At 54.8% G+C, this 17323-nt stretch overlaps 2 protein-coding genes across 8 annotated transcripts in view; one reads left to right on the top strand and one right to left on the bottom strand.

Moving 5' to 3' along the window:
- Positions 1 to 213: 213 nt before the first annotated feature.
- NUDT17 (nudix hydrolase 17) lies at positions 214 to 9980 on the top strand. 2 transcript variants are annotated; one of them, XM_030542526.1, is made up of 8 exons: positions 214 to 290; positions 1636 to 1758; positions 2492 to 2675; positions 3467 to 3492; positions 4036 to 4128; positions 5180 to 5278; positions 5813 to 5949; positions 6866 to 9980. In XM_030542526.1, the coding sequence occupies exons 1-8, from the start codon at positions 216 to 218 to the stop codon at positions 7026 to 7028; spliced, it is 900 nt and encodes a 299-aa protein (XP_030398386.1). In that variant the 5' UTR covers positions 214 to 215; the 3' UTR covers positions 7029 to 9980. The 2 variants fall into 2 exon arrangements, with proteins under 2 accessions (XP_030398386.1, XP_030398387.1); XM_030542527.1 differs by having other exon boundaries at positions 5813 to 5999; positions 6866 to 6950.
- A 537-nt stretch (positions 9981 to 10517) lies between these two features.
- PIAS3 (protein inhibitor of activated STAT 3) overlaps positions 10518 to 17323 on the bottom strand; it is a 38741-nt gene continuing 31935 nt past the window's right edge. For 5 of the 6 annotated variants that reach the window (XM_030542524.1, XM_030542520.1, XM_030542521.1 and 2 more), the window contains 5 exons: positions 17107 to 17243; positions 16482 to 16653; positions 14233 to 14366; positions 12245 to 12282; positions 10518 to 11299 (listed from right to left, as the gene is read on the bottom strand). In XM_030542524.1, the coding sequence (XP_030398384.1) occupies positions 11036 to 11299; positions 12245 to 12282; positions 14233 to 14366; positions 16482 to 16653; positions 17107 to 17243 (745 nt within the window). In that variant the 3' untranslated portion in view covers positions 10518 to 11035. Of the gene's footprint in view, positions 11300 to 12244; positions 12283 to 14232; positions 14367 to 16481; positions 16654 to 16919; positions 17056 to 17106; positions 17244 to 17323 lie in introns of those variants that run through there. The other variant, XM_030542525.1, reaches the window with a different exon arrangement.

The following is a 17323-nucleotide window of genomic DNA, read 5'->3' as shown; positions in this document are numbered from 1 at the left end:
CCGTGCGCCCCCCCCCCAGGGGCTGCAGAGACAGGGAGGGCGGCATGTGCCCAACCCCTGCTGGGTCCCCGCTTGTCCTGCAGCGGCTGAGCCGGTTGCGCGGCGAGCGGCCAGCAGGGGCGCCCCTCTCCGCTCGCTGCGCGGCCTGCAGCCGGCCCGGCTCCCGGGCGTCCTGCGCTCGCCGCAAGGCCCCGAGCCGGGTCGGCGCCGCGCCCATGGAGAGCCTGGCGCGGGGGCTGGTGCGCCTGGCCAAGGGCAGCGCCCGGCCCGAGCGCGCCGGCTTCCTGCAGGTGCGGGGCGGGTGGCGTGTGCGGCGGGGGGGGGGGGGTGAGAGGGGGCGGGTGTGCAAGGGGCTGGGTGTGCGGGGGCCTCGGTGTGGGGCACAGGGCTGGGTATGCGGGCGGTGCGGTGGAGGCTGGGTGTGGGGCACAGGGCTGGGTATGCAAGCAGTGGGGTGGAGCTGAGTGTGCAGGGGGATGGGCTGAGTGTGTTGAGGACTCGGTGTGCAGGGAGGTTAGGGGGAGGGCTGGGTGTGCAGGATGTGGGTGGGGAATGGGGTGGGTGTGCAGGGAGGTTAGGGGGAGGGCTGGGTGTGCAGGATGTGGGTGGGGAATGGGGTGGGTATGCAGGGGGCTGGGTGTGGGGCACAGGGCTGGGTATGCAGGCAGTGGGGTGGAGCTGAGTGTGCAGGGGGATGGGCTGAGTGTGTTGAGGACTCGGTGTGCAGGGAGGTTAGGGGGAGGGCTGGGTGTGCAGGATGTGGGTGGGGAATGGGGTGGGTGTGCAGGGAGGTTAGGGGCAGGGCTGGGTGTGCAGGGGGCTGGGTGTGGGGCACAGGGCTGGGTATGCAGGCAGTGGGTTGGAGCTGTGTGCAGGGGGATGGGCTGACTGTGTTGGGGACTGGGTATGCAAGGAGGTTGGGGGAGGGCTGGGTGTGCAGGGGGTGTGTGGGGATGGGGTGGGTGTGCAGAGAGGTTAGGGGGAGGGCTGAGTGTGCAGGGATGGGGTGGGTGTACAGGGAGGTTTGGGGATGGGGTGGGTGTGCAGGCGGTGGGGTGGGGGCTGAGTGTGCAGGGGGAACTTAGTGGGAGGGCTGGGTGTGCAAGGGGGTGGTTTGGGTTAGTGACAGAGCCAGAAATAGAACCCAGGAGTTCTGTCTCCCAGGCCCCCTGCTCCAACAACTAACCTGGACCCAGCGACCCCTTTGCGCTCCCTCCTCCATGAGGGACTCCGGCCTGTGGCCTTCTCTGGCAGCCGCCTCTCGCTCCCGAGCCCTGTTAGCCTCTCGCCCCTGCAGGGGCAGGCCGAAGCTGAGGCAGGCGCTGAGCAGATGTTTGGGTCGTGGGCGCTGTGCTCCGATGGGGATGGCCCGGTCTGTTTCCTGGGCTGAGTCTAGTGGATGGGCCACCTGCTGCCGTCAGTAGGCCTGGGCTCTATCCTCAGCTCTGGGTGAGGACGTGGTCGAGTGGCCCCCTGAGATAGCTGAGTCCCATCTGCCCTCCATAGTGGGGAGGATCCTGCCCGAGCTGCTGGGCTCTGTTGCCCACGGATAACGTGTATGCAGGGCTGGGAGCCCCCCACGGAGCGTGGCAAGAAGATGAGGCCTGTGATTTCCCCGCTCTCTCTGTCTCGCAGAGCGTCACCGGGCACTTCTGTGCATCCCATGAGGACGAGGCGACGGTCTGCTGCGGCTTGGACCAAAACCAGTTTGTCATTTCCGACAGCGAGTTCCCTGGCTCCACCCGGATCCTTCTAAAGGTCAGGATATTGTGGGGGGACGTCTGCAGTGGGGAGAGGCACTTGTATCTAAACCGACGGGCTTGAGGGCAGTGAGCTCGAGTGGCTAGAGCAGGGGATTGGGCATCAGAACGCCTGGGTCCTCCATTCCTCTCTGAGACGTAGCGTGTGCTAGGAGTTAGAGCTGAACACCAGGACTCCTGGGTTCTATTTCTGGCTCTGTCACTGACTTGCTGCATGGCCCTGGGACAAGCATTTGTGCCTCAGTTTCTCCACTTGCAAGCTGAGAACAGTTTGGTAATACCTAAAATCCTCAGCGCTCCCTGGCTGGTCAGTTCTGTGTAACTTACTAACGGACAAGAGCCCCTGGCATTTTCTGGGAGGAGGAAGGGGCTTAGGCCAGGGTCCTTGCCAAGGGAAGTCGAGCTGGGTCTGAGCTCTGAGGCTGCATGTGGAACACGACTGGGTATGTGAAACTGGCCGTGGGGTGTCTAGCGACTGCCTGCGTCAGCCACGGATCCTGTCTGCTCCTCATGCTCTTTGCGTAGTGAGAAGAGTTGGCCCAGAATGACCCCTCTGCTGTGATAAGCCCCAGAGGTGGCTGCATGTCACAGCTGCTGCGTGTAGAAACTTGGTGAAGCTCTTTGGGATGAAAGGTCTGACGGGCCTGATCCGGGAAGCTGTGGTCTCTTGCCGTGACTCCAGCTGAGGCCTGGTATGACCGTTACCAAACACTCTCCTTTTCCTTCCCCAGAGACCGTCCTTTTGTCCCATCAAGCACCTGGAGGAGAGGCAGGCTGCCGCGCTGCCAGAGGCACTCCGAGGCCGCGGGGTGGACGTGGGGGTGGCCGTCATCCTGCAGTCTGTTGACAGGAGAGTCCTGCTCACACGAAGGGCCAAGAATCTCAGCATCTTCCCCAACGTGTGGGTGCCCCCCGGTGAGAAGACACGGACGAGGCTGGCTTAGAAATGGGCACCGCAGTGGGGGCCTGGTGGTGCATCTAGCTGGGGTTTCCTGTCCATTGTCTGCCCAGCCCAATGGGGGATGGGGGGCGGTTCTGTGGTCATTGGAAGGGGAAGAGGGTTGTTTACAGGGAAGAGTCGGAGACTGGGAACTGAGCCTCTGAAGTCATATTTCTAGGTCGAGGACAGGAATGTGGGCTAGTGGTTAAAGAGAGTGATTGGGAGGCAGGACTCCTGGGTTCCATTCTCAGCTTTGCCACTGACTTTGTCGTTTGATCTTTTTCAAGTCAATTTCCTTCTCTTGGCCTCCCTCCCCTTCCTGCCCCGCAGTCCTTACCTAATGCACCAGGGTGTAACTCAGTAGCTGCGTCAAGATCCTGCGGTGACAGGTGCTAGGGCTGTGCAGAGAATTAACCAGCGGGGAGGTGGAAGGAAATGAAACCACCTAGCGCTTTGTTAAACCAGCCCGGTAGGGGGGGAAAACGCTGCTGCCGGGGGCCCCTGCCGTGGCCAGAGTGTTTCTTCTGCAAGGGTTGTGTGTTATCCGTGCCAGCCAGGAGGCCAGTCATGGACCAGGTTCCCATGGTGCAAGGTGCTGCACAGACCCCAGAACAAAGAGTCCCTGCCCTCCCTCTCCAATCCACCACGGGCTGTGAGACCACCATGGTCCAGAAGCAACAACCGCTGGGAGCATCTCCATTGCCTCCAGGGGGGCCTGGTCCTGCTTCCTGTGCCACTGACCCCTCCCAATTCTCTCCCCTTGCAGGTGGGCACATGGAGCCGGATGAACAGGTACCTCCTCGACCTGCCATGTGGATTCCATTGGGGTTGGTTTGAATGGGCAAGTGGTGCTGGGGAGCGAAGGGGAGTTTGAGCCCCAGGGGCGAGAGAGATGGGAGGTGAATAAGGAGAGGGGAGGAGGGGAGCAGCAATTGTAGGTGGTGTCTCTGTGCCTATTTGGGGAAGGGAAGTGGAGGATAAAGCTGAGCGTAGTGTAATTTTCCCTGGGATTTTCAAAGGGGAACGGGGGTAGGGGCTGCTTAGAGTCAAGGATGGCATCAGAGCTTCTGAGTTCTCAGTCTGACACTGCCATGTAGTTGGTGCATGGGCTTGGACGAGTCACTTCCCCTCTCGGTGCCTCAGTTTCCCTATCTGTAAAGTAGGGTTGCCAGCTTAGCATGCAGAGGCTTGTGAAGCTCTTGTTCTGTGGCTAGGGGGCACTATGGTGGCGCAGCGTGGCACCAGGCTGGGTTCCAGAGCCCCAGGCGCTGCAGAACATGGGATGCAGGCAGGCTGTGCCAGGCTGGCTCTCACCTCACTGTCCCTTGACCGTAGTTGCTGGAGGCGGGCCTGCGGGAGCTGCAGGAGGAGACAGGCTTGCGGCTGGAGCCGGGCGGGTTCTCCTGGAGGATGCTGGGCCTGTGGGAGGTAACTTCCCACTCCCCTGACCTAGGTCACGTGGAACCACTTGGCACGTGCCAGGTTCCGGAGAGGTGCAAATCTGGGATTGTCCATGCTCAAAGCACGAGCCTCCTGGGTGGGCTAAGGGCCCATGTCCGTCAACCTGCAGACCAGCCACCAGGGGGCGATGGCTTCCCACCCTCCCCTAGCGCCAGCCACACACGCAGCCGTAACCCACTGCAAGGAAAGGGGTGGGGGATGAGCGCCCCCTACTGAATCACCAGCACTCCCTGCCGTGGCTCCCACTGGGCCACCCCGTCCCACAGGGTGGGAGGACGTATTGCTGGGTTCAAGAGAGTGAGAAAAGTCCCCCCATCGATGGCTGTTAGCCAGGGTGGCCAGGGACACAGTCCCAGCCACTGGGTGTCCCTAAACCTCTGCCTGGATCACTCACCGATTGCCCTGTTCTGTTCGTTCCCTGGGAAGCACCTGGCACTGACCACTGGGCTAGATGGACCAGTGACCTGACCCAGAGTGGCCGGTTTTATGGGTATTGCTGGAGAGGGAAGCTGAGTGCTCAAACGGTCTTGTTCCCTCCTGCCCCCGGCCAAAAGTCAGGGTGTCAGCCCTGCTCTCTTGCCTCAAGTGCTTATGTAGTGTGGCTGTTTAAACAGCTGCAGCACCCTACCCCAGAGGCAGCTGCATTTCCCTGAGAAGCTGTTTCCATTGCTTCACAAAGTGTGCTAGAGGCCTTCAGGCTGAGGAGTCCAGGATCCAACCCTGGTTTCTGCCTCTGGGGCGGGCATTCGGTGCCAGGGCCGGCTCCAAGCACCAGCTCAGCAAGCAGGTGCTTGGGGCGGCCAAGGGGAAGGGGAGGCACGTCTGGCTGTTTGGTGGCAATTGGGCAGCGGGACCCTCTCGGAGGGAAGGACCTGCCGCTGAAGAAGAAAGCGGCGCGGTGGAGCTGCTGCCGATCGCGATCTTGACTTCCCCCCGAGCTGCTTGGGGCGGCAAAAATCCTGGAGCCGGTCCTATTTGGTGCTGCCTATTCCTAGCTCCTTGTTCTCTGTCTGCGCAGTCCGTGTACCCGCCCATGCTGAGCAGAGGGCTGCCGAGGCGGCACCACGTTGTTGCGTACCTGTTGCTTCTTTCCACCGAGAGCCACCAGCAGCTGCAGGTGAGCACCCCCAAGCGCTTTGGGGTGGGGGGACAGTAAGGCAGCTGCAGGGGAGCATTGCTGGGGCTGACTAGCACCCCCTGAGTGAGGGGATGCTCGGCCCTGGAGAAGATGGTCAGGAGAGATTAGGTAGAGAATTGTTCTTACGTGCCCTGATGTACGTCCGTTGCCTGGGCTTGCTGTCCCCGGCCCCCACCCTCCCCAGCAGCTTGAAGGCAGCCTTAGGGGTGGCCGGCAGTACAGCACCACAAACACTGGGCCTCAGGTCTGGGCATGAGGGACCCTTGGAAGAGTTCAGCCTCCACCGCCTGTTCAGACTTTGACTTCTCTGCTGAGACGGGCAGGTACCGGACTGAGGTGACCAGCGCGTGCCCCTGAAGTTGGACAGTGCTTCCGAGCCGGCTTAGAGGCCTTTCTCCCAGCCCTTTGCCCAGTCCTGCCCATAGCCCGATTGGGCATCAGCTGTGGTGACTCCAAGCCCCAGAGAGCGCTGAGCTCTGCTCCCAGCACTCAGAGCCACGTGTTGGATTTCAGACAAGGATCAAGGCAGACGAGAGCGAGGTCAGCGCCTATGCCTGGCTGGAACCCCACATTCTGGAGTGTATCGCGGCGGTCGAGGATGGAGCAGAGAACACGGGACGCGTGCCCAACAACCTCCCCTCAACCATCGAGTAAGGAGAGGGATTTGCCAACCCAGCCTGGCCTGTTTTCCTCTAAGAAGGTGGGGAATGATGATCTTCCCTTGGAGAGGCAGGACTCTGCTCCCCGCCTCTGAAATGCGGCCAGGTCTGGGGAGGAGCATTGCAGCTTCCCCATGGGAAGTGACCAAGACTCTCCAGAGGGCAGAATGGAAGGGGCTAGGTAGGGATTTGACCACCGGACACGGGCTTAACATGCCTGGGCAGAAATGCTCTTTATTGGCCCCCATGCTGGATGTCTCTGAACGCCAGCAGCTCTTCTGCCCCCATGCTGGACCGCTGCTGAGAGAAGCATGTCCCACGCCCCAAACCTTCCCCTCGGCTTCTCTCATCTCTTCAGCCAGGGCTAGATGGTTCCCCAGGCCAGGGAACCACAGCTCTCACTGCCTTCAGCACCTGCCCTGCTTGGTGGGGACAAGTGTGTGTGTGGGGGGGGGCTTTACAGGTCCCAGGTACTGTCCCCCCGCAGGGGTAGGGGCCCTGGCTCCAAAGCAGTCATGGGGGTGGGGTGCCCTGTAGGTAATACATTAGAACCTTGCCTTTGATTAAAGCCCGGGGGGAGGCTGGCTGGCTAGCCCTGGCCCAGTGGGGAGCACAGGCCCTCAGAAACCACAGTGAGGATTCAGCCTCAATGCCCATTTCCCACTCCCCAGTCTGGTGTGCGGGAGGCCAGGCCTCTGAAACAGAAGCCGGTTCGTGCTCTGTTCCCAGGCTGGAGCCGGCCACCCTGACAGGAGGAGGCCTGGCTTGGAAGCCACAGGGGGAGATTGCTCAGTACAGGGACTAGCCCTCACTGGCCATTCCGGGGTGTTTCGTGCATCAGGCCTGCTCAGTGTTCTCCCTCCCCCCTCAGTTACCCCTCTGAGTAACTTCCATTACATCTACCCAGAGCCACAGAGCTGAGCGGGGGCTCGGCCCGGCCCACGGAACTTCCTGCTGTCACCTTCCTGAACACAGCACCTGCAGCGGGGCAAGATGTGGAACGGGTCAGCACCGGGACCAGGTTTGCCCTTCGGCTCTGGCTAGACACCTTAGCCGTGCGGGACAAGTGAGCAGCGAAATCCCAGGCCCCGACCTCCCCGCGGGGCAGACAGCTGGGGAGTGGAGCTGCCGGCGAAGGAGGTGGGCTCTGTCACCATCGCCTGCCCTCGGACCTGGCTTTACCAAGCATGGCTGCAGAGGCCTGCCCAGAATGAAGTTCCTTCTCACTGCTCCAAGCCCTAGCAGGAAGGGAAGGTGGGCAGTGGGGTCGCTCTCTGGCTCTCCCTCCTATGAAGGAAGCGACCGACAAGAAGGGAAGGCAACTCCTGAATGGACTGGGTGGGCGTTCCACCACTAAGCCCAAAACCCGGCTGCCTGGGACAGGGGGGAGTCGTTCACTGTCTTGGAAGCCAGCGTGTGGTAAGACACGTCCAGTAACATTCAAATAACTGCCCCTGCCCTTAGCCATCCAAGTGTCTTGCTTAGCCAAAGGGTGCACTGAAGAGACAGCGTGTGTCAGCGGTTTGAGCTCAGGCCTTCAAGCTAGGAACTTCTGTTCCAATTCCACCTTCCACTGACTACTTCAGGGCTCTGCCTCAGTTTCCCCTTGGGGAAATGGGGCTAACTCACCCTTCTTCCCAGCTCCCAGCTGCTCAAATCCAGCTTGAACAGAGGGGTCTGCTCCCCCAGTGACTGACACCGGCACAGCGGGGGGCTGCTTTGAACTTTATTATCTAAAAGGTAGTTTGCATATACAGAAGTGTTGCAAATAATAAACAGCTGGATATCAAACGGACAGAATAAATAAACCAGAGAAAGTGGCTAGCTGCTTTTTAAAGGTGTCTAGATAACGTTTACCAAGTGAGAGCTTATAAAACACTAAAGGACTTGAGACAGTATCAAAACCCTAGATGCTCCTCTACCCTCCAACTACCCCCCTCCCCACACACACACACACACCCTCTACACAAACAACTTGTATGTACAACCCTTGAAAACAGCCAGTGCTCCCTGTAAAGGCATAATACCTTAATGTCGGTCTCTTCAGCTTCTAGCTACCACCACCTGTACGTAACACTGAAAGTACCTGCCTCTCAAAGGGTACAGTGGAGCCACTGGATTGTCACGCGAGTTGATCAGCCTGTGACTGGCCTTGGAGGATCTTGGTAGGAGACAGTCCAATGGACAGACGGGTAGGGTTACAAATGTGTATAGAAATGTGCCTTTACTGGGAGCAGGTCTGTCCATCCCCCCTCCCCCCAACATCAGAACTTTAAAAACCCCACAAACAATTATGTTCCCACTGCAATGTACACAGTACATTTGTTCTGGTCCTAAGTCCCTTTTCAACTTGGTGCTGGGAAGATTAGCAGAGAGAAAGGGATTTGCAAAAGTCCAGTAACCTCTCCAAGCACCATTTTTCCAAAAAGCAAATCCTCGACCTAGCACTTCTCCACCAAGGATTTCAAAGCAGTTCACGCAAGTGAGGAAGGATGATTCTTGGTTCACAGAGAGCTAAGTCTGTCACTTGGAGGTTTTCAGGTGAAAAGTACCAAGCAAGCTAGTTCTGAGGGCTGGTATTTTGAAGGAGAGTGTAGTAGTTGGTTCATTTTCCAGCCGACTGCTCTTTAAATGCAGAGCGTCAGCTGGACTCGTCCCTCTCCAAAACGGAGGGAAAATGATTAGCTCAACTAAGCCTGGGCGAAGAATACAAGGTAAAGCTGCACCTTAACTATTTCCTCAGTAGGATTTACAACTTTGATTGCAGTCAGACGTTCATTACAACTAAGATACAAGAACCACTGAAGTCACAGCAGAAGTCTGGGCACAGCTATCCCAGACCACCCTTCTCCAGAACCACAGGGAAATTGGTTTGTTTTAAAGTTCTTGATGGGGACACTGGGGGGGGGGGGGAAGGTGCAAAAAACTGCTACATGTTATACCTCTCTGAATGCCATTTTGACCATCTTGATGCATCGAACTCCTGCCAATCTTGCTACAGTAATAAAAATATGACCTTGGCAGTAGGTACTTGGGGTAGTTTAGCGAGCCCTTGGTGACGCAGGACACTCAAATCAGCAGCTGTGATGCGGTAAAGGTTACAAACAAAGGTATACATTTAAATACATAAATAAACTGTGCAACAGGCGATGTGCTGTCCCCGCGAAGGCGCTGTAGCGGGGACAACACAACCTTCATTTAGTCCTCAGGAGATACACACAGGGAGGTCTTTGGAGTTTTGGATGTACAAAAGCTGCAACTGAAAATATAGCTATGTTCTCTGTACAGATCTGTATTGGAAATATTTAGGAGGAGGAAAAGAAATCTACATTTAAAAAAAATACATCGTAATTACATCCGAGACAGACTGGGCCGAGCTGCCCAGTGCCTCTGCAAGGGGATGGATGGGAGACAAAAGCCCTGGCAGTCACCCTGCTACACCTCCACTCGATACTGTCCTATCTGCAGGAGGGTTCACAGGCAAGAATCCCTCCCCACCCCCGCTGGCCGCCTCTAGCATCCCAATAAAGAACTGCCCCAACCCACATGTAAATGCCACTGATGGGACATCAATTCCAATGGCCTCTTTTCGCCTTGATTCTTACCAAAAAGAAGATTACGTCATAATGAGGAGACAACACTAAAACAGAGGCCAGGAAATGGCTAACTTTAAAGGGACGCGGGTGGTGAACATTCATAATTAAAAAGTGAACGTTTCCTTTCCTGCGCTACTCATAATGCCACAGGTTCTTCAATTAAAAAACCGCACATTTACAAAATCTCTTTTCTCCTTGAAAACGGATCGATCAGTTTCTCTTTCTGGCGCTCACCTACTAGCACATTCAGTTACAAACACGAGAAGTTTGCACAGGGGTTTGAAGAACGGATTCGCTCTGCAGAGCTGAGTTTGGGGCCCAACGGTGTTGTTTCAGCTCTTTCAATCGAGGGCGAGGTGGGAGGGAGCCCCAACTTCTCACCTGCTTAATGGGAAAACTTAAGAGCATGTAGGCTGCAGATTTGCCCTCCCTTCCGTGGCTAGGTCTCTGCTGGGGAATGTCCATGTTTGCTGGATGGGGTTTGGAATCAGGGCTCAGTTAGAGCATCTGTTTTTCTGCCCACTCGGTTATTTAAACCCTGGGACAGCAGAGGTTCTCAGCACAGCTGGTAGCTGGAAGCAGAAGTTTGCTAGCCTCTTTCTGAGTCACCAGTTCTTTGCTCTAACCCAGGCCTGGGAGGCCAGACTCCCCAGGGAAGGAGGGGAGCAAAGAAGAGGATCAAGGAGTCAAGAATGCCATAGGAGCCCAGATCCAACTCAATCCCTACTGCCAAAGTGCTTGTGTTGGTGCATAAAAGCAGCGGGCACCCACCCCCTTCCATCCCTGCCGAGAGGCTTGCTGGACTCAGACAAGTTTCTCTCTTCACCCCACTTCAGGAGTCAGTAGCGGCGTGGTGCAAAGGGCTGCAGAAGGTGACATCCCAGGGGAAGCTCAGTGGTTTGAGCATTGACCTGCTAAACCCAGAGTTGTGAGTTCAATCCTTGCGGGGGCCGTTTAGGGAACTGGGGCAAAAATCTGTCAGAGGATTGGCCCTGCTTTGAGCAGGGGGTTGGCCCCTCCAACCCTGATATTCTCTGATCCCCAGGGGTGAATGGCCGCTAAGTCCTGCTTTGGCCACTAGATGGTGCTGTTCCAGCAGGACAGCACCAAGGGGGGGATTATTTATCACTGTAGGATCTTCCTGCAGAATCCTACCAAACAACAGAGTTAAAAACACAGTTTTAAAATGGTCTTGATAACCAGAGGTCAGCATTTACCTGCTGGCCACCGGCACTCCCCAGCAAGCAGTACCAGTACGCTCAGGCAAGCATGTGCGGAACTGAAAGCCACGCCTGTGAGGCTCCAAGGTTGCATGTAACAAGGGTGTTGCCCTGACCGAGACACACGCTTAGGAGACCTGGTATGGGCTGGGTCCTTTCCATCCCAGACAAAAACCCAGCTCAACAGCAGCTGCTGAAATCTGCTTTTCTCTCCCATCCTTGGCGGGGGAAACAAGATGCCAGCATGCCCTGGGCTTGGGGCTAGTCTAAGGAAATGATGTCTGGCCTGCAGCCCGGGAGAGCTGTGCTGCTACTCATTGTCCCGCTATGCCCATGGCTCTCCCGCAGCGTGGTGGTGGAGACAATGCTGCTGATGCGGCCGCTGGCAGGGCTGATGCTGTTGTGGGATCCTGCCATGACAGGAGCCAGAGGGTTCATGAAATGGGTAGACGTGCCTCGGTACTGGAAGAAATGGCTCAGGGCGTCCTGCTCATCCAGGGATGTGATCACGGAAGGGCTGTAGTGCTGCCAGGCAAGGAACAGAGCATCAATCATCAGGCTGGGCGCCCATTCAAACCTCTCCCCCCTCCCAAACCCCCTTCGATGCTTTGAGCACTGGTGGGGCCCAATCTGCAAGGGGAACAGACTTCACTGCAAAGCAACAGATTTCACTGCTTGCGCTACCAAGAGAAGGGGAAAGGAAAGAGCAGGCAAGGAGAGAGTCAAGAGGCACAAGTGATGCTCCTGAGATTTGGGGGAACTGTACCAGTTTACCGAGACTTCACCTGAGCCAGCTGCCTCCCATTTGGTATAACCCGGCAGAGAGCGTGCCCTTTGCTATAGTTGGCACGCCATGGCAGGTTAGCACGGTGCCATCTGAACAGGAGTCATGCCGTGGTGGCGAGACAAGGCCCAGGAAGGAGAAAGGAGCCCATTGTACCAGCTCTGAAAGAAACCGTGCTCCAAGCTCCCATAAGTCAGAAGAAGGTATTTCTAGCTAGCTCAATCACCAGCTCCGCCCTGAGTCACCTGTGAAAGGATCAAATGCCAGGCAGGCAGAGAGCAGCCCCGGGTTAACAAACTGCACTGCAGGTTTGTCTAGATTCACTAGCAGGTATGTGATACGTTTTCAGCTCAGCGCCCCACCCCCTTCCAGAACCTGGAGCGGCGAGGCAGAGTGAAGAATACAGGTGCTAATAAGGAAAAGAAGAGTCATGTATCGAAAGCGAGAATCCAGCATTCCAAGCCACAGACAGCACATGGACCATTCCAGGCAACAGCAATGGAACCTGAAGGCATGTGGCTGTGCTTGGCCATGTGAACGCTGCGCATATCAGGCCCAGACTGCTACAGTGGAGGAGGAGGAGGATTGGCTGAGAGGAAAAGGACAGGGTTACTGGCCTATAGATTTGCCAGGGAGGAAAAAAGAGAGAGAGAGAGAGAGAGACAGAGCCCCCCAAACAACCTTACCTGATTTTCACTTTGAAGGAAGGTAAACAAATCCAGACCTAGAAAAATAAAAGGGGAAAAATAACTTAATGATAAATAAATTTATGGGAGATGGGGAGGGAGCCAATTTGTGCTAGATTTTAAGCGTCAACTAACGAGATGGGATCTAATTACTTCTTTAGAGACTGTTACAGCCAATCCACCTCACTGCTCAGGTCAGTAACGGACTACGATGGCTGCCTTTTTGGCCAACACCGGGAAGAGCATTGGGAACTTTCAGAGTGAAAAGCATAAGCTGCTACAGCTAGAGCTAACAAGCCAAGGCTGTGTAGCTGCAGTTGTCACCCCGAGGATCCTCTCTAGATTGGCAAAGGGGGGAGCTGTGGTGCACACTCCCAGTGGGCTACAGAGCCCTCTGTACCTGATCATGCAGCCTTGGTGTTGAAATACATCAGGGGCCAGATTCTCATGTGTACTGGTCTGGCAGCGTTAGGGAACCTTAAAGTAGGTGCGTGTCCCATTATCACTGGGCAAAATTTACTAGCACTTTGCCATCTATCTATAGGATTCACTTTAAATAAGAATCCTTAACATCATACACCGCTGAAGTGCAGCCATCTCAGGGGTGGAACGCAGCAGCTATTTAACCGCGCTCAGCAACACTACCGAGCAGCTGAGGATGGGGGAGTGCAAAGTGTGTTTAGGAAAGGAAGCCACAGGTGGAATTTAGGGAGGCAACGTTCCAATGCGGAATGGCCCAGATGCCAGCATTGAAATTTTTCTTGCAAAATGCACCCTAGGTCCTTTGGGTCACAAAGCTCAGGGCTGGAGCTGGGCGAAGAGGGGTTTTTTGTTGCCAAAAAATGTAGTTTCGGTCGACCCGAAACCGTTGCCTGGGATAGGGGAGATGGAACCATGACTCTGGAGCAGGGATCTGAGCTCAGATTGACCCCCTCCCTGGTGAACACCCCACCCACTATGCTACAGACTACTCTGGGGTGGGCTGTGCTCAGTCTTTTCTGTTGCAACTGTTGCATAAACTGTTAAATATTCATTGGGCCAAAGAGAGCGAGCGACTCTCTAGGCCGGAGTAGGGCCTCATCCAGGAGGGAAGAGACGTGGGTTCTGGCCCTCCTCTGATTCCAGCAGAATGAAATGAAACTTTGTGTACAACCCGAAATGGACACCTATGCCCTGTGCACTGATGCCACACAGCTAGGAACCAGCCAGTTTATCAAACAGGCCATCAGCCTGTTACCGTGCAAGTATTCCACCAGCCAAGGAGGAGGAGGGAGCATGCTCAGTGGTCTATGTGTGGGGCTGGAAATTAGAACACTGCTTGTCCGGTCTCTGCCACTGATTTGCCTGTGTGACCTGAGGGCAAGTCACTTTCTCCCTCTCTCTGTCCCCATCTGTAAAGTTGGAATTTTAAGGTCTCTTTCAGTGGGGCATGGCAAGTGATTTCTGTGAAGCACTTGGAGAGACCCAGATGACAGGAAACTGTTTTCTAGAGCAGTGACCTATTGTCTTGCAATCTTAGATCAGGCCTGAGGAGGTTGCAACTGAATGACACAAATCTCTCCACTCTTCCAGGGTGAAGCTAGCTGCCTCCATTTCCCCTTATGGCAGCCACGGGAGCAAGACCAGGAATGGAAGTCTCTGCTCGTGAAAAGCATTAGCCACTAGGCTGGCTTGTGGCTAGATCTCCTCCATCCGCTGTTACTAATAATCAGCTTTCAATTTATTCTGCCTCTCTAAGGAACTCACCTGCAGGTCTGCAGAAATCTCACACCAGGGCTGGTACTTCAGGCTCCTGCTTCCTGCCGTTCAACTATATGTGCTCTGATCTGCTCCAAGCCTTGCAAGGCTGGGCCAAAGTGCCTTTGTGGGTTAGATCATACATAACTGACTGGGAGGCCACAGGCACTGGTTGCTACAGCTGAAGTCTTAGTCTGGTAAACTGGTACAGTTGCCCGACTAGATGATTTGGAAAGTGCTGCTCTCCTTACCTTGAATCTCTGATGGCACCTGGTAGGAAGGATGGTATTCAGGGATTGGGAGGCTGGAGAGATAGTCGCTGCCGATAGCTGCCATGGGAGGACTTCGAAGCACAGAGGAGGGCTGGTGATCAACATTTAACACCCTGAAATGGAACAGGAACCCAGTAAGGCAGAGCAAAGCGACCATAACTCCAGGCGAGAAACACACCAGCAGCCTGCCCTTTAAGTCAGGGACAGTGACGCACCAGAAGAAACCCCAAGACACAATACTGGACACCAAGCAGCAGGCCCCACTCCACCATGGGAAATGAGGCAGACGCAGTGTCACCATCAGTCCTGAACGCCCAGCCCCATTAGACCTCAGCTTCAGGTGTCAGAGCTGATCAGTGACTGGCCGCACTCTTGTGCGGTGCCTCCATCCTGTTCACGGCATGTTCCCAGAACCTTTATCAGCTGTCCTACCCATGCCTGCAGCTTGTGCATGGAGGGGAGCCAGTGTCATGCAGTGGGCAGAGCACCGGACTGGGACTCAGGAGACCAGGGTTCTATACTCGGCTGTCTCTGGCCTGCCGGGTGACCTTGGGCAAATAGCTTCCCCAATCTGTGCCTCTGTTTCCTCATCTGTAAAATGGGGATAATGCTACCGACCTCTAGTGGAAAGCATGCTCTGAAGTCTATGGATGGAAAGCGCTATATAAAAGCCAGATATTACTACTACTAAGAGAAAGAACATGACGTCACCTGTTTAAAGATACACGGCTAAAATACAAATCACTAAAAAAAAAATAAATCTGACTTGGATCTAAGGTAAGTACTTATATAGTCCCCGTTACGGCAGTACCTGAGCACCTCACAACCTTTAGTGTTTGTCCTTCCAACTCCCCTGTGAGGTAGGGAAGAGTGATTTATCCCCACTGTACAGAGGAGGATCCTACCACCCTGCTCTTATCCATCGCTTGTTACCAGTCCATCTCATCGGTCAGTATCATCCTCCTTGTTTTAATGATGGAGAAACTGAGGCCTAGATCTGCAAAGGATCTTCCACTTATTTCAATACCTTTGTAGATCTGGGCTAGAGACAACAGGTACGTCTACACTGCAAAAATAATCATCATCATCCCTCCCACCACCACAGCTGCAAGTCTTAAGAGCCTGGGTCAACTGACTCAGACTTGCGGGGTTCGTGCTATCAGGTCAAATACAGCAGTGTAGATGTTCCTGCACAGGTGGGGCCCAGGCTCGGTCACCCAGCAAGGGGTGGGGGTGGGGAGTAGGTCTCAGAGCCCGGGCTCCAGCCCAAGCGGGATCGGCTACACTGCTATTTGTAGCCCCATAGCACCATCCGCAGTCAGTAGACCCGAGCTCTGAGACTCTCTGCTGTGGGAAATTATATTTTTTTTTATACCACTGTAGACATGGTCTAAGTGACAGACACAAGGGCCTCTTCATCCTACAGGGGCTGATCCTCCTGCTGTTGAAGAAGCAATATAAGCCACAATCCCATCAGACAGTGTTTCCCAAAGTGTGGGGCACACACCCCTCCCAAGGGCACAAAGGACTGACCAAGGAGGGGGCACAACACATGTGCCACGGAGAGAGGACAATGCCCAAATTATTTCTCTCTTAAATCATGTCTGACATTTGGAAAACAGACAAGGGAAAAGCAGAGTCTGTCCTGCTCTACACAGAAATAAAAGCACAAAAGCTGATAGAAAGTCCTGCCTGTTTGTCCGTTAGTCAAATCAGCAAATAAACCACCCAAGTTGTCATGCCCATACTACGTATTCCAGGCCTCTGAAATCAGTACAATTCCCCAAACGCTCTGCTACACCCGAGTGGGCCATCGTGAAACTCAAATACAAATGAGGGCTACACCAAGTTAGTGAGATGTCACACTTTGTGAATTAAAAAAAGAATGAGACACATGAATGAAAACAGCATCCAAGACAGTGACACAGGCTATCAATCCCCATGCTTCAGGGAACGCTCTGATCATGGCCCAGGGTCAAGCTGAGATGTGCCTCCCACTCCCTTATACTATGGTATCAATACAACTGGCAATTTGTATTACTGCGAGGGTGGAGATGTGCTTTCCCCAAGCATCCTCTATAGACTTCCAGAGACAGGACACAGGACTACTGAGGCCACCGGCCTGGTCCAATACATTTTCTATGAATGGGACAAGCTGCCTCTCCTTGTTACTGTGCAACCTGCAGGAGAGAGGAAAACCCAGACAGGGTTTATAAGACGTGTCCTACCCCTTGGGCCCTACTGCCGACGGGATAGCCACCGTGGAGACAGGGCACTGTTTCTTGATAGGAGGCTCCTCTTCATCTGATGAGCTGTCCAGCGTGAGGTCGATGATCTCCACTTTCTTTTTGCTCTCCAAGGACTGCTTTCCGTCAGAGCCCACGGCGTAAAGGGAGCTGGCTGCAGAGAGAGGGGAAGCAAGAAACTGCAGTTGGCCAAGGTAGCAGAAGGCAAAGCATTGCCCCACAAAGAAGCTTTGCACTTCTATAGCATCTTCCGTCCGAGGATCTCAAATAACATTAAGCCCCATAATAAAAGCGTCATTCCTTCTTATAACGGACAGGGTATTAACTAAATTTCAGCTCTAGTACTTGCTTTCGGCCTACCTAGAATTACCCTCTGCAGTTTCAACTGGACATGGGATTCTTCCTCCTTCCCCATTGTGAGCGGTTATGTAGCATTGCTGTGCATTGTTAAACACCGGCCGTGTTTCTTGGCTGCACTTCAGTGGTGCAGTGACCCGCACATATGGATCGTATTTCAAGTATCTGCAATGCTTTGGGACCCTTCCAGAGAAAGGTCCTATGGAAAAGCAAGACATTTTTAAAGAGATGGTGTCCATAGCTCCCGTACCCTCAATCCCATTGTACGTAGATGTCGGGCACACCTCCTGGTTTTCTTTCTTGGGCTTCATGGGACACCAGGAGCCATCTTCCATGAACTGGATCTCATCACAGTCTGTGCACGAGTTGAGGATTTCCATGAACAACCTGTCATGCAGTTGAGCAAAAGCATATGCTGAAAAAAGCCATCCATGAAAAGACCTGCACCTCTGAGGGAACCTGCCTGG

Source organism: Gopherus evgoodei, chromosome 24 (genome assembly GCF_007399415.2).
Source record: "Gopherus evgoodei ecotype Sinaloan lineage chromosome 24, rGopEvg1_v1.p, whole genome shotgun sequence".
Lineage (NCBI taxonomy): Eukaryota > Metazoa > Chordata > Testudines > Testudinidae > Gopherus > Gopherus evgoodei.
This window is presented reverse-complemented; position numbering and strand designations above follow the sequence as displayed.

Excerpts from the sequence above, each read along its gene's own strand:
- NUDT17 (XM_030542526.1), top strand. The coding sequence starts at position 216 with ATGGAGAGCCTGGCGCGGGGGCTGGTGCGCCTGGCCAAGGGCAGCGCC. Across the intron at positions 3,493-4,035 it reads ACATGGAGCCGGATGAACAG|TTGCTGGAGGCGGGCCTGCG; the intron begins GTACCTCCTCGA and ends CCTTGACCGTAG. Across the intron at positions 5,279-5,812 it reads AGAGCCACCAGCAGCTGCAG|ACAAGGATCAAGGCAGACGA; the intron begins GTGAGCACCCCC and ends GTTGGATTTCAG.